At 36.6% G+C, this 16,784-nt stretch overlaps 1 protein-coding gene across 1 annotated transcript in view; it reads left to right on the forward strand.

The window, feature by feature from the left end:
* Positions 1-16,784, forward strand: part of LOC124160663 (cubilin-like) — a 270,327-nt gene that overhangs the window by 116,160 nt on the left and 137,383 nt on the right. The window contains exons 33-36 of the mRNA XM_046536589.1: positions 1,320-1,574; positions 3,688-3,795; positions 8,865-9,089; positions 15,327-15,508. Of these exons, the coding sequence (XP_046392545.1) occupies positions 1,320-1,574; positions 3,688-3,795; positions 8,865-9,089; positions 15,327-15,508 (770 nt within the window). The remainder of the gene's footprint in view (positions 1-1,319; positions 1,575-3,687; positions 3,796-8,864; positions 9,090-15,326; positions 15,509-16,784) is intronic.

Genomic DNA, 16,784 nt, shown 5'->3' on the forward strand with positions numbered 1-16,784 from the left:
GTCTGATGTATATGTACATTCCTATCTACCAAACGCCATTTCAGCGGCATGGCCATCTGATACTCGGCTTCATCCAACTTTTTATTTTCAAAAGGTAGCTCGCTTTACCCCCACTCCTGCTGTCAAGTGCTAGCGGACAATCCGAGGCGTTTTGGAAAATACAAGCGCTTCTCCACTAGATTTTCTTCTTCTTCAATTATTTTCAGTCCATCTTTGGAAGTTCTCACGAGATAAGCAGATGAGTTTGAATTGGTAGCAGGGAGAAACCAAATATCCTGAGAAAATATCCCTTCGTCTGTCACTGTGACGATAGAGATTTATAGCATAACTCATAGCTTTTACCTACCTATCTTTTCTAAGGAACGTTTGTTTACCTTTTATTTCTCCTCTTTTTGTTTGAATACGCTATGATGTGATCAAATTTTTGTTCATTTGGAAAGAAGCTATTAAAAGAATTACTTCAAAAATTGCTTAGTAAATATCCTACCTTATCTTTATCATCCTTTCGTTTAAATTCCTTTATCTTCTTTTCCAATGTAGCTTCTCTTGTATGCATAAACAAATATGTTGCTATGGTTATTTGTTTGTTTGATCGCTGCGCCACCACTGGATTTTGGTGGCCATTTTTTGAAATAATCCCCATACTCAATTTTAATTGAATAGACAGATAAATAATTGGAAATTTATTGTTTTCATAATTTTTCCTGGGGTTTCAGACAATTTTTGAGGGGGTGTTCATAAGACTTTTTGCTGTATCTCGTCTCGTTCACCCCAAACATTTGTATGAGTGAGTGAATGAATGAATGAGTGGTCGTAAAGGGGCTTTATAGTGTATAGATGCTTCGCGCAACTCTAGTATTCGAGGTATTCGAATATTCGAGTAATGATTTAATATTCGAATTTGATATTCAAGTTTGAGAAATCTGCTATTCGACCCATCTCTAAGAAAAACCTTTTGTGATGGCATAATACAGCAATGCCTATCATTCTTACTGAATGGAAGAGTTTGTTGCTAGAATATGGTTACTAGAGAACAGAAGGATAGCAAGAAGGGGAGATGAGATGGCTCACTAAAGGGAGAATAAGGGAGGTCTGAAAGAGAGTGTAGGGCAAGGATTGGTGGTAGCTCCTGAGATACTGGTAGATGGGTAATACAAAGAATGGCTATGTAATTGAAAATAAGATAATCTGCACCATTGTATTTAACCCCAATGCATAATTTCATAATGCTAAGGAACAGTTAAATAAAATTTCATTCATTTTTTTATATTTTTTTATACAAAGTATGTACAGTTATTTTTATAATCTTCTCTTTATAGGTGACCAAATCACTCTCACAGTGTCCCATTTAGCGGAGGGTGCTTTGGGAGAAATTCCAGAAGTAAACTGCATGATTGATTATCTAAAAGTCCATGATGGGAGCGATGCCAGTTCTCCACTTATAGATAAATACTGTGGCTCTGCTCTTCCGCACCACATAACAAGCACTGGCTCAGCCCTGTACATTATATATAGCTACTCATACATATTCACTACGACTCCATTTAAAGCCTTTTACTCTGTCCTGAAAACAGGTGAGCAAGTTTATTGATAAGCTGTTAAATTTTTACTTTTTCAGATGCAGATGGGTAAGCTCTTATGTTTTCATTCCCTCAACTATATGGTAAAACATGGATTCTTTCTCACCTTTGAATATCATTCAATAGGAAAATAATGATACTGTATTTTATTCAATGAACGAAATCATAAGTGTTCTGAACTTAAATGAGATCCTCAGGATACACATGTATCCTGAGGATTACTGTTTTAGATGATCACCCTCATTTTGACTTATTTAGAATCAAACTCATTTAAGCTTGATTGTAAATACCTACCTGGTAGAAGTACATCACAAAAAGTGATTTTGATTGGCTTGTCACCTTAAGTCATGGATTAAAGATGGAAATGCATTAGAATCCAATTTTGGGCCCATAGAATTAGCACAATTCTATGGGCCCAAAAAGTAGCAAATACCTAATTATGAAATTTGCTATCACAAAGTTAAAAATTTTTCCGAAAATTTTATTTGATGTTAGCATCCCTGTCCTTACACATGTGTATGCAAAAAATTATTGTCCCTATCAAAGTGTCTTGTATATCAGGTGTGGTACCTGTTGGTGATGGCTTCTGCGCATATTTTTTGCATCATGTGGTGGCTTTATCACATGTATGCCATTGGTATTTATTTGGAATATCAGTAAATGACTACTTAGAGTAGAGCTCCATAAAATCTAACGTGCAAAAAAAGACAGTAAATGTTAACTTGCTTATAGTACCTTAAAGAGTTTCACAATTTTATTTTGATTGCAAGCATGGTGGCAGTGCTCAGACAAGAAGACTCTGAGCCAGTAGCGTGGCAGGAACTAGGCATAGGCATCTGCAAGTTCGAGTGTATTTCAGAATTTCTCTTTAGAGATCCATTTTTCATACCTTATCATCAACAATTTGTTTAATATCTCTTGAAAAATAGCTTTAAGAATTCTGACTGGGTAATTCACTGATTAGCCTAAAACTTAATATGCATTTTAAATGTCCTATTGTAGAGATTTGTTCACCACACTACTCCGTGAACTCCGTACAGTCAGGGGCGGATCCAGGATTTATTTCTGGGGGGGGGGCACAAGGGTCTAACAGGTCTTCTGATATTTGAGATTAAAATCAAAATTTAACAATTACTGTAGAAAATATTCTCTTTATTTTAATATGAAAGTTATTAATATGAAATTTAATGATTGAGGCTCTGTAATAGACAAAGAAAAATGAACGTAATGATAATCGTATTAAATATCTTGCCTATTTTTTAAGCGTCTGGGGGGGCACATGCCCCCTCTAAATCTGCCTATGCGTACAGTTGCTTGTTCACATGTATTAATAATAATAATAATAATAATAATTTTTTATTAGACATTAAAAAAATTTAAATTAGTCTTCGTCATACATAAGTTGAGAGATTTGATTACACATACATACAATATTTGATCTTAAGAAAGTAAAATACACAAAATACAATGTGGCAAACAAAAGATTATGCATCAACGAAGGACAAAACAATATCAGATTCATAAAACTCATTTACAGAGTAAAATGCTGTTTTTGTTAGCCTATTACGAATTATTTCTTTAAATTTGGGCACACACACATCTTTAGCCTCGGGGAGTAAACTATTGAATAAGGTGAGGTGGGGTAAGTGTGACTGCGGGGTAAGTGCGACCTCCCTTAAGGAAGATCGTATTTCCGTTCTCGAAGCAGGTGTGGTAGTGCAACATATTCAATACATTTTAATGAAACCAGAGCCAACGACTTTGTAATACTTATCCCTTAAGTTCTAGTTCCACATGCCTAGGAAATATACCCGTCCGTTCATCTCGTAGTCTTAGTTGGTTGTGAGGAGAGGCTACACTGCAGTTCCCTCAGAATCAAAGCATCGGAGGTGTTAGGTAAGAACTATAGCTTGATAAGTTTCCAATCAGCTTCTCTACTAATAATACTAATTGTGATGGAGTGACCCAAATAATTTTACTTATTTGCAGAAAAGCAATCATGACTTCTTATTCATTGTACTCTATTTATAAGCTATTCATGTGTCAGAAAAAATTGAATCTATCCATTAGCATTTTCTTTTTTTATTCTTTATCATGTCTGTTACAGCTTGTGGTGGTCAATTGAGGGCTGAGCATGGAGCTTTTGCCACTCCAGGAATTCCAGGAAGCTATCCTAGCAATGCTGAATGTATATGGACTATCAATACATCTCCTGGTAATTACCTAATAATTAGGGGCATGAATTTATGATTCATAAGAATGGGATATAGCCCCATGTTTCAGTGCATAAAAAATATTGATATACACAAGATTTCTCAAACATTATTCTGGCATACCTTACAGTGATATGTTAGTCATTGTCCTGCAGAAAATTTTACTTAAATTTTAGTATAGTTGAGTGAATTCAAAGAAAAATGTTTTTTTGCCTTGGCTAAAATCGAGGTGTTAGATTAAATGTTCTCCATCAGTTAAGGTAGATTTAAATTGAGCATTTTATGAATCACTTTTGCCTGGCATCCCTTCCAAAATGAAATCCCATCTTCAATTGAAAATGAGGCCTAATCACTTTCATTCTTTATGTATTGGTGCTGTTGTTACTTTGAGTGAATGCTCTTTTTTTTTCTACGCCTTTAAAGTTTGGTGATAACCAATGATAGAGAAGTGGACTGGTGTCTTCATTTTTTTTCTTATAATTTATGTGTAAAAAAATCTAGGATGTATATACACCTAGGATGAAGGTTGCCATTAAAGAATGTTTGGCTTAACCGGGATTCAAACCGTGATCTCCTGATTGCCGGTCAGACATGGTAGCCAATGAAACCATCAAGCCATGTCCGCATACCATGTTCAGGGTGGGTTATACCAAACAAGGTGTTTACGTCACAAGTCTATTCTGTGGCACATGAGATGGAAGTCATGCTTACTAAGCCACTGGCAGAGAAATAAACCCAGACTGGCAATCGGAAGATCCGTGAATGAATCGCATTAAGCCAAATATATTTTCTTGGTGAACTTCATTCTTGGTATATATAAATTTGCTCCCGTGCATGTGACTGTGTAAAAAATCATCTTTCATTCAGTGCTTTGGAACTCTTAGATGGCTGCGAGGCCAATAACACCTCCATTTTATAAGCTAGTAAAACCTGGAAATGGATCAAACTCAATGCATGTGATGGCTATTTTAGGAAACCATGTTTTTCCCCTTAACCAAGTCGGTATTGCATGCAAAATTATTTTCTTATCAGCTATGAATGCAGTATAGGAGCAATTTGATTTTTCAGCTTCATAATTATCTTCTTTAACTACCAAAGACCTCAAAATATGAAATAAAAGGACTTCTCAGTTTCAAACTAATTACATAGTTTAAAAAAATTAATTTATTGCATTAAATTTAATCAAAATATTAATAGGAAGAGATCCATGAAATACACTTAACACGATATCGTGAAATGAAACAAAAAATGCAAAATACTATGAAATCGGTAAATAAATCAAAATACAGTGGAACTTGGTTAGTACGTTAATCCTTAGTACGTTTTCCTCCTTAGTACGGCGATTTCCCTCGGTCCCGGTACCATCCGAACAAAATACAGGTAAAAGAATTTGGTTAGTACGTTTGAAAAAATTGCGCTTTCCTGGTTAGTACGCTCAATTGCTTGCCGTGACGCAACCCGCAATTCGTTCTCTAGTGTCTTCTTAAGGGTCGCAAACGTCTGAATTCATGATTTAATTTATTATTATTAGCCATTAACATTCTTCCATTCATTCCACATCTCTTTCTTCTACCGTAATTTATCCAAATGCATTTCTGAATTCTTGTGACGTGATGAAAAATAAAATGCGCCCATTTTTCGGGAATGTCTGACTACGAAAAACTACAGCCAATAAGAAGCCCCAATTTTCCCCACCCCGAGCTCCTCACCTTCTGTTGCCTTTGGAGCGCTTGGGAGTGCCCACTGCTGCGCACAAAGTTCGTGAGTGGGCAATTGTTGCTATTGCACGAGTTATCATGATGAAGAAATGAGTCTTAACGGTATTAGACAATTCCCACATTATCTAAAGCAGTACTGCTCCATAAACTCGACGTCGTGCGTATTTACTTGACTACTGTTGCGGGAGCAGACGGTCCTCTGGATCTCCACGCGAAGCTTAGCTTAAAAATACTTGATCTCGGAACGAAAGCAGACGACATTAGACAAGTTTTGAAAGTAAATTTCAACTGTCTAATATAAAATTTTCTTGTAATTACGTCGTAATCTAATAATCTTGCGTGTCATCAGTCGATATATCGATCGATTTTACAATCGAAATGGTATCATTCCAGAAGCGAATGTCTACGGCTGTTGCCGTAATTGAAAGTCAATATAATTTTGCCCAATTTTTATGATGTTTAAAAAACCAGTTGACTTACTCCGGGTTGTTGTTATATTCTCCGAGTACGCTATGAGAAAGAAAAATGACTTGTCTTCGCTTGTCTGAGCTTCACTCGTCCTCGTTCTGTAAATATATATAGGATAAATCACGGGAGATAGACGCCGTAATCATGGAATCGTCTTCGGAAATCTATGAAAAATTGCGATTTTTATTCACATGGTATTGTTTTTCAATGTAGCGCTCATTTTCTTGATTTTAAATGTGAAAAAAGTTCAGGAAGGCGATCCTATGAGAACTACCGATAGTAATTGTAATTATGACGACTTTTTCACTGATTGCAATAACCCCGACTGCTATTATTTACTTTCCTCGTTAGTACGTTTTCCTGGTTAGTACGTTCATTTTTCGTGGTCCCTTCAGAAACGTACTAACCAAGTTCCACTGTATTGCCTTTTTTTTCAAATTTTAGGTGAATTAGCGAAACAATCACATGTAATGTGTCATACATAATTAAAGCCTTAGGCCCAGTTTCACCAACACGGATAATATTCTCTATTATCTCAGTTTTCAAAAACTCCGTTAAAATCATTATCTCAGAAATGTGAGGGCCGTGTTTCACCAACGACGTTTTATCCTAGTTTTCAAAAACCGAGATAATCAGAATAAATGATTTGGCTTGTACGTTTTTCATAACTCTGACGTGGGAAAAACAAATGACGGTAAGCAACCGTATGACATGGAATCAGCTTTAATAAGCCGGTAAGTGTACAATCAAGTACAGAGTGATAAAATGAACAGCAACAGTATTAATATAGACAATGAGAGTTCGAAAAGCTCAAATATTAAGTTTTCGTGTAAGGATTTATTAATTTGCCTTACGAAATACCACGCACGGGTAGTAAAAAATAAATAAAAAACAAATAGGGGAACCGCGTTTAGCAAGAGCAAGGAATGCGAGAATATTGCGGTAAAAAAACTTGTAAGCACCTTTGTTTAATGCATCGTTATTTAAAAATGAAAATTTTTAATTTACCGAGACTCCCACATTTAAACAAACACAGTTCTTGGTTATTTTGTGCTACAATAATTAATTACGTCTCACATTGGTAAAATTGCGATTTCGAAGATAACGATGCTGTTACATAGGTATTAATTCAGGAAGAGGACAGAGATAAAAGGTTTTTGTACATATATGTAAGAAAATTCAAAGAAAGGCTTATGACATTTATGAATACGAACATATTTTGGCAAGAGTTGTCGGAAATATTGGCTCAAGGGGAGCATAGGCATGGGAAAGCTCAAGTTTAAGAGAAAGAAACGTGAAATTTCTTTGACAAGGGGAGATCACGTACCCCATTATGATGATAAAAAATTTTCCTCATGTCTATGCTTGCTACAATTAAAATTATTCATATACTTGTCGCCGTATGATCAAAACGAAGACGAAAAAAAAAGCTATGCAAAAGTTGCCACGGCGAAGGATCGAACCCTGGTCCCCTGGGTGAGAGTCGACGACGGTACCACACCAACTACCCGAGATATGAATTACCGCGCTATTTTAGCATTATAATCATTATTGAATAAGGCTTGTTAAAAGTACCGCATGAAAATTAATTAATTACCTACAGCCAAACAAAGGCCCATTCATTAGAATCACCACCAGTTTATAGATGTGTTCGCCATTTCGAATGCTATAAAATATACGGCATTGGAAACCTCCACTTCCCCTTGTTAGTAAAATTCGTCTTCTTCAATGAGAGCGAGAACTGCCTTTGCAGTTTCATATGCCATTTTGGGATGAGTAAATAAATGTACTTCACCATATATATTAAAATAATCTGCACGCTCATTTATCCATAATGAACGTGGTCTCCGAATAGAATGTCGATATTCTTCATCGCTGTCATTCGTATTTTGCGAGAGCTGATGAAGCTGCATGCGCGCCATGCCATCTGCCCTCAGATTAACTCGGATAATAAGCTTTGAACTGCGGAATATCGTCAGTAAAAGTATAAACCGAGATAACAGCCCAAAACCGAGTTAATGCATCTGGTGAAACACGATTGTTGTAATATCTCGGTTTTTGAGAATATTATCCGAGTTAATTCAATTATCCTCGTTGGTGAAACTGGCCCTTAGCCTTCATTGTTTAATGCTGATGACGTTCATTCGCTCTATCTCATTACGATTCAAAGGTCAATTGGCTTCTTTTGTCTCGCACATATTGCATTCGCGTAACATTGCACACTGTGGTGATGTCTCCACCGGTATATGCCGTTAAATTTATCACAGCCTCTCTCTTCGATTCACATTAATCAATCCTAAAATTCTAGACTCTAATCAATTATAAATATCTAGGATGATGTGCTTTCTCTCACAAAGAATTCGATATTTTGAATCTATAATGTGTTGAAAGAAATTTGACACGGCTGCGGAAGAGCAGAAATATGCTTTCGGACGCTTTCATATGATAGATCATAAATTTTGTACTGTCGAAATTGTATTAAATGATATGTAAAATGCTTATTAAAGTTCATTCACAAAAGTGTACCAAAAACAATAAAATGCCTAGAAATGTGCAAAAATTGTAACATTATAATTACACCGCCAAGATTTTCTATAACACTGTTATCACATAGTTTTAAAATGAATTTTAGCAAAAAATAAAACCACTTTCACGCACCTCTACTGATAGGATTGAGATTTTTTAAATTTGTCTTCATATTGAGGGCAATAAGTGATTTACTATGGAGTAATTTTCTATGCATCAATTTGCATTTCATGATAATTAAAAATACAAGAACCATGATTTGAGCCATGCATAGTTGCTAATGCATGGGAATCAGTTAAATTTTAATATGTTCAGAATTTTTAAGAGCCATTGATACAAGCCTTATTCTTACTTCTTAGGTAACAAGGCCATGGTGTCTTTTAGAAGTTTAGATGTGGAAGCAAGCAGTGGTTGTGACAAAGATTATGTAGAAATTCGAGAAGGAGATTCTGCTGGTACATTGATGGGAGTATACTGTGGAAATTCCATACCAGATAATATAACTGCATCCTCAAGGTTCTGGATAAAATTCAGAAGTGATGAAAATGGAACAGGACTAGGATTTGTGGCTGACTACAGCATGTGTGAGTATTTAATTCCTCAAACTCCTCTGTTAAAATTCTTGTTAAGGGTTAATAATTCCCTGCATATTAAAAAACAATTCAGTTATACTTTCACTTATATGAGAGTAAACTTGAAAATAAGGTCTCCTAAGTCATTGCATTGCCACTTGAACCGCTGTGTTCCATGGTTCCTCCACTACCACTCTCGACTGCCACGAAGCAATGTCAAATCGAAATCCCATAAGATTGTGTGAATCGATATCTCGAAACTGGTTTGACCTAGACTCTTCTTTTGCATGCCAAAAAATCGGCCAAAAAACTAATGTTTCCCATTTGGATCTCGACCGCATTCGGCGATATCAGTTTTCCATAAGAGCCCATGTTAAAGTAGATCAATATATCTTGAAGAGTATCGCACTTTTTTGCATTTTCAGATTTTTTCTCCCGATGAATATTTTTTTACTTTCACCTCAAAAAATTTCAGCTCGATCGGCGCGGTAGTTTGGGCTGCGAATTATGATCAATCACCCAATCAGTGAACAAATTCTAGCGATAAATATGTAACGAGTATATTGGCACTTGCATTCATCAAGAGGGTAATTAGGAGGGTGGGAACATTGTTGTGTCACATGTTTCCGAGTTATGTGCCCTTATGTTGTTTAAAACACGAATGGAACACTTGCAATGTCGTTTAAATTGATGAAATAGATGGAGAGTACGCTCTTTCGCCCTCAACAATACTTAAGGTCGTCCTAGAAACCACAATGATATAAGGATCGAGAGATCGTTTTGAATGTAATGATTTGTGTAATGGAGAAAAATATAAAATTAATGGCACGTGAACTTTAGAAATGTAGCCGATTTTTTGTATTTTGGCCCTCGAATTGTACATCCTCCATCTGATTATTAGTGTTTGAACTCAGCAAACTTAAACAAATTAAAAACAGCATTTTTGGAAAATAAACGGACTGAGACTATTTAATTTGATCATCGGAATTAATATACAGTAAACTCTTGATTTTACAAAGTCAGTGGGACCGCTAAATTGGCACTTCGTAAAATCGAGTTTCGTAATTTCAAACCTTTTTCATAAGTCACGAAAAAATGTTCGCTTTTGTTTCATCCGCCCTTTTTTTGGTCTTATTTAAATTTTTTCGGTGGTTATTTTCGGTATAATTCATAGAAAAGGCTTTTTGTTATCAATTTATGCTGTGAAAGATCTTTAAATAATTATACCACCATAAAATTCCCATTTCTCGTTCATACTTCAACATCAACGATCGCTTAAGAAATTCCCGGCCAGTTTAGAAAACGTAATCAAATAATGAATTGCAAAGTTTATTGTAAGAATTTAATGTTATAAATTTGTGGTTATAAGCGAATAACAAGTATTAAGTACGCGTAAGATAGATATTTGTTTCCAGCAACCACGGAATTTTAGCGGCAGCTGGCCTAACTGCCATTTATGTCGCCCTCTATCGCTCAGTGACGAGAAAAAAAAGAAAAACGAGGGCCTAAAACCGATGCCAAAATAACCTTCGTAAGTTAATATTTCGAGTTACACCGTATTTTCAGCTGAATGTGCTATCTTTTCAATTATGTAGTTATTTTCATTGAGATTTAGTTACGATCATAAATTACGTAGGATATCTTCTGGCGAAAATTTGAAGTAAATTCTGTTTGAGTTCTCCGTCCGGATACAGTACTCCATCATCTTTGCAGACGTTGCTACAAAAGACTTTATTCTTCATCAGGATCATATTCTTCATACCGAGTGTGAGGTGACATATTCATATAGTATGTCTCTCTTCTTTTATGCCGACAGGAGCAAGGTTCCATTATCGGAGAAATTAAGGGAGAAATGTTATTATCCACATTGATTGTTTTCCTACCAGAGATGTTTCATCATTTCTCAACGTGTGTGAAGTACATATTGGTTCACTTGTGTTATTCCCAAAAATGACACGCAAAAACATGTACATTCACCTCATTTAGTTTTCGTGTCCCTTTCTCCGCCATATTGAAAGTTATGCAAAGAATCATTGACGTAGAGAAAAGATTTTCTTAGCTTTAGCACTAAAAAATAGTCGCGCCATTATCGTAAATAAATATAGTGTGGAAAGAGCAAAGAAAATAATTTCAATTGGATAGCCAGCAGAGAAGAAGAGAGACAATTGTAAGCGCAGCACCATTTTCCCAATAGTGGAATATACTTCTTCAGGCCTCTCTCCGGTTAATAACTTACCCCCGTTGCAGGTAAAGATGAACCATGCCCTTTTCCACAATCGGGGAACGTTCCCAGTGGGTGGGGTGAATAAGAGTGGGATGGGGATTGCCTGAGGAAAGAAGAGTGGTCAGCATAACGAGTGGTGAAGGGGGCAGGAGAAAGAAGGGTGGGGAAATGACCTTCAGCTCTGCCTCAGTCCACGTTTGGGGGCCGTATTTTTTTGCGACGCACTCGAGCTCTGTCACCTTAGGGAGAGAGTGAATGGGAAATGCTGGGGAAGGAGGGGCTTGGGATGTGTAAGGTGGCTTTCAGCAAGATCAGCAGAAGGCCGCGTGAGGAAGTAAAGAAAGACTTTGGAAAGAGAGATCTCTCGGCATGGAAGAACGGGGAGACGCATGAGAAGAAAGTTCATGATTAGAGTTAGAAGTGCGTTTTCATTACGAGTAGCCTGAAAAATAAGTTGTTGGTAAATAGAGCCCAATACTTAAGATATTTAAGTTGTTTATTCAAGAAGGCCATTATATATACGAAAAGATATTACTAAAAAATCTGTTATTTTTTTCTTTTTGCCCTTCTCCATCGCCGCTTCCGCCATGGTTTCTCACTTGCATAAATGGGAATGAAATTGGGGACCTAACTCGTTAGCCAGATCAAAATATCTTAATGTTTGGAGGGCAGCGTGTACTTCTTTTTTATTTGCTGAAATTGCTTCCTCACTTTCATCTTCGTCGTCACTGCTATTTTGACTAGTCCCGGCCACTGCTTCTTCCGACGCAGGTACCGGCGTCCCATTGTCACTTACCTTACTTATACCGCGATGGCATTGAGGCTTTAACATTACAATTTAGGTAAATGTAACCAATCACACGAACATTTTGTGAGTTGATCAAGCTTTAACTTCAATGGAGCCGAACCCAGGGTAAAGCAGGCAATGTCACGGACACGGCAGGAGTGCACCCGGCGACTGATCGGCACCGAATCTTTGCCTGCTGCTTAAAAATGGAAAATGTTTTTTTCTATATAAACGCAAAATTAAATAAGCTAAATTACTGTTCCACTATTTTTGACGTTGATTTTTCGTTGTATAGCTATCATACAGTAAATTATGCAACCCGATTGACGTAGAGAATTTTGCATCCCATTGTAAGACGAACCCCTCTTTTCTGCAGGAGTTAGGAGGGAAAAAAACCTCGTCTTAGATTCATGCAAATACGGTAGATGAATCGGAATGACCATCATTGTTAAATGTGACCTCTGTAGTGAATAAAGCGTATCCAAGGAGATTGATATTGACATAACTTGCACATCAATCGATCCAGTGGAATGCCAATCATTGCAAAAGTTGTCCCATATGGTGATAGTAATTCCCTAAAAATTTCATTTATCTAGCTCAAATGGTTGCTAAGATTTTCAAGATCGTGTGCTCCACCAAAAAACTGGGGACAATGATTCTTCACGTGCAGGAATTTTTCGGAATTTTATTATGAATTAACCAAGAGGGTTACGGGAAACGCAGGTCAGATCATTTACAAATACCGAATAAAACCTAAAAAGTTTTAGTCCCACAAGGCTCCCATGTTAATTCTACTCGATACATCTCGAAAACTAATCGACTTTTTCGAGTTTTCAGATTTTTCCTCCGGATGAATTTTTTTTTACTTTTTTGTCCACTAAGCCGAATACCCACTCACATCTAAGTTTTGGCTTCTAATTTGTATCAATCACACAATCAGTGGATTAGTCTGCAGCTATTATAGGGACGTCAATAGAATATAAAGTAGCCATTGCTACTACATTTTCAAACTCAAAGCCTCTGTCTGTAACCTCAGTAGCCACTTTCTGTATTGCTCCGGAATATACTGCTCCACTTGCAATATCCAAAACCCTGACTCCGCCTATGTAAATGCACTGCTCACTTGAGCAATTGAGTGGCTTTATAATAACAATGAAGATGCATTTCCCAGTTTGGTAAGTAGTTCCGTTGAACATTATTCTAACTGGCTGGCATATTTGGTATATTTCTAACTGTGGCTAGGTGCTTCTGTCAGGAATCCTCATGATCCAATCTAATTATATTAACTAATCTTTTACAGCTTCTTTAAACTCCTAAGAAAAACTAACCTGGGCAGTTTTTATTGAGGAAACCTCTTAAAGCAAGATTTTTGAGTAGTATGACAGCCTTTATTAATGCTTCCGTTAAGTCATAGTTGAACTGTTCTTTATCTAGCTTGGTTGTCTATGATTTACCTATAGAGTCTTTCAGTGAAACCTGTCTTGTCGGTCCACCTTCATGGGACTCCTCCTTGCCTTTCAGATGAGCTAGGAGCTTCTGTCAGGAATCCTCATGATCCAATCAATTCTTGCATTGCAGAATTTGTTCATGACAATTTGGTTTTGTCTGTCAAGGAGCATAAAATCCTTCACCAGCATACTTGTATACACGTTAACGAATTTCGGCATTCCAAATGGCAAAAATACCCTTGGCGATATGAATTTCACTTTTAACCCATGTGTTAACCTCTTGATCATTAACAAAAATAAAGACATTTCCCGGAGACGAATTTCGGACACAACGGAGGACTGCCAGGAAAGGAGCTTCGGAAATTGTTGCGCACGGAGGCCATTTTGGAAAAAAATCGTCTTTATATCGCATTAAAATACTCGATCTTAGTTGAACTATGTCGTAGCATGATTCCAAATATGCCATTATACCACCTTGTTCGGATGCAGTGAACGCATTCACTATGAGGGTGGAGTTGTTTTTCGGAACATTCTTCAAGGCCGATTTTTGCCCTGGCTCTTGTTGCTGCTGAAGCAATCCGTTGTGCTAGGGGCGTGTTGCTATGAGGTATAAGATCCAAAACTTGGTTCCCCTACCGAATCGCTCACGCAGTCAGTGAGGTTCACATTGTGGCCGGCTCCAATGCGATTTGATGCCCAGCGCTCACTCTTTCTGAATGCACCCGTGTCTTCAATGTACTATCGGCTGCTTTGCGAGCTCTTCTTCTTCACACTTGTCAGGACAAGCAATGTTTAGTTGGTTAGGAAAAAGAACTTATTGGCGGCTTAGCAATGTCGATGCTAACACTTCGCCGCTTCCTCTTCGAATGACAGTTTTTGGGATGAGGTAATGCAGCAGCGCCGAGAGTCCGCTGTTTTATTTTGCGGCTGCAACTTTATTTGTGGATTTGTTTAAAAAACAAGAGCTTTTTGGCTGTTTGAAATTTAAAAACTGGCAAAATGATCCAAAATCCTTTCAAAATGGTGAAAAAAGTCAAAATCATTAAAATTCGCTTAAAAACTAAAAATGTGCCAAAATTTGCAAAAAACTGCAAAATTTTGCATTCGTGAAAATCAAAGAGCCCTAGCTATCAGTCAAGTAAGTGGAGTAAGTCAAATGGTGGTCAATTTTTCTCATCTTTCGTTTAAATATTTCCTGAGAAAAATTAATATTAAATTATGTTCTTTCACCTCCTCAGCATAAGATAAAATGCAGGGAATTAATTTTAAATTAATTAATGAATGATAAGGCATGTTAAAACGTTAATCAAGGCATGAGGAACTATTTTGATTTTTAATTTATTCAGTTGCAAACCAAGCAAATTGAGCACCTAATCATGAAGGTTTGCTCTGGACCAGAGAATCTTGTTTTTTATCTAGCCTTTTATATTAAGGGGGGGGGGAAGAGAAGAGATAGAATTATACTCCATTAGTGGGTATTCATATTGCAATCCAACTTCAGTGTTATTTCCAGAATTCAAAGTGAATGCATTGGGATCATGACGATGCTTTTGTTCCAGTGAAATGAGAAGTTAATTAATTGATTAGCTTACTAAGCTTTGCATCCTGATTTGAAATCTTTCAATGATAATTATTTGAAAGGGGAGAAAGGTTACATTTGTTAGAGAGATGATGGAATGAAATACCAACATAATAGCTTGCTATTTTGATGCTTTGCACTTTTACTTGCTATAATCTTACATTAGTTATCCTATTTTAATAATTAAAATTGTGTACTTTTATTTATTTAGTACATGGAAATGAGGTGTTTGGAGCTCATGGGCAAATTGCATCTCCGCTATATCCTGAGCCATTTATTTCTACTGGTACTTATACATGGCGCATTACTGTTAACCATGGTATGGCTATAGCGATCACATTTGAAGACTTTCATGTGGACTCGTATCCCGGTGAATGTCATTTGTCTCTCAAAGTGAGTATCACAATACACTCGTGGAATCCAAAGACCAAAATTAGGAAATTTTATGCATGAGAAGATCCAGAAATAGTAACCCTCTGCATTCAGATTTGTCACCCTCCATACCACTAGTATACTTGGAATTTAATTCTCTAATGCCCCTGAATTTAAGAGTGTTGTGTCAAGTGACACTCAGCCCATTAGTTGGTAGTGAGTTACCGTATTTCTCCGAATATAGTCCCCTTCTGAATATAGTCCCCCCCTCTAATTTTGAGGCTTTAGTTTTGGAAAAATATTTGTAAAATATGCTTGAATATAGTCCCCCCTTTACTTTTACCACAGGCAATCTTTGAAAAAAAGGGGGGACTATATTCAGAAAAATATGGTACGTGTTGTCGAGTATCACTTGACTCCTGTGTGAAAAGGTTTAATGGAACTTAAATTCTGTCAAAAATATTAAAATTATCTTGTCTTTACCAGGTATTACTTTTCAATAAAAATAGGATTAAAAATAAAAATATAAAATTGAAAATGTACGTTTTTAGTATTTACGCCTATCTTGTTACTCTAAATAAAATCACCAGATAATATCTCCATTTACATTTTACTCTATCAAATGGATCTGTGATGCCTATTAGGATCACCAAATCCTCCTAACAAGGAGACATCGCCAAAGTGATGTTCGGGATCTGGATGCGGATGTTATTTTCTGAAACTATATAGGTAAGGTAGAAAAAAAATCACGGCTTTCTTCCACATAGGCCCAGGTTCGAGAGATATGTATTCGCATATAAAGATTTCACACAGCATCACATCCCTTGAGTAATCTAGGGGAGTGATGCTGCTTTACTTTAATTTCTTTTCTTCCGACTTTACTTTCGAGTATCTATCGAGCCAGGGCCGATGGGGAAGAAAGCCATGACACTTTTTCTAAATGTGTGCACTCTGTCCGACTCAATATGGAATGATGGGAAACCTATTTTACACTCTAACTTCAGATTTGTATGCAATTTAGGTAACTTTGACTTGAAGGAACACATTCTTCATGACTATCAATTTCTATCGTGCACTCTGATGTAAGGTAATAGACAAATAGAGAAAGACAGTGATATTTTTTCGAAGAAAGTTTCTGAAGTTTACATTGTTACATCTTAGAATCCAGTGAATCAAGACATGCTGTTGTAGAGTCATTTTAAAAAGGCAGCAGTCTATTTTATATGAGATGTGGAATCAAAGACATGTTGATAATGCCACAAGAGAATCTCAAAAGACATCAAGTGACTTTTTATTT

This window comes from Ischnura elegans, chromosome 1 (assembly GCF_921293095.1).
Source record: "Ischnura elegans chromosome 1, ioIscEleg1.1, whole genome shotgun sequence".
In the NCBI taxonomy this organism is placed as follows: domain Eukaryota; kingdom Metazoa; phylum Arthropoda; class Insecta; order Odonata; family Coenagrionidae; genus Ischnura; species Ischnura elegans.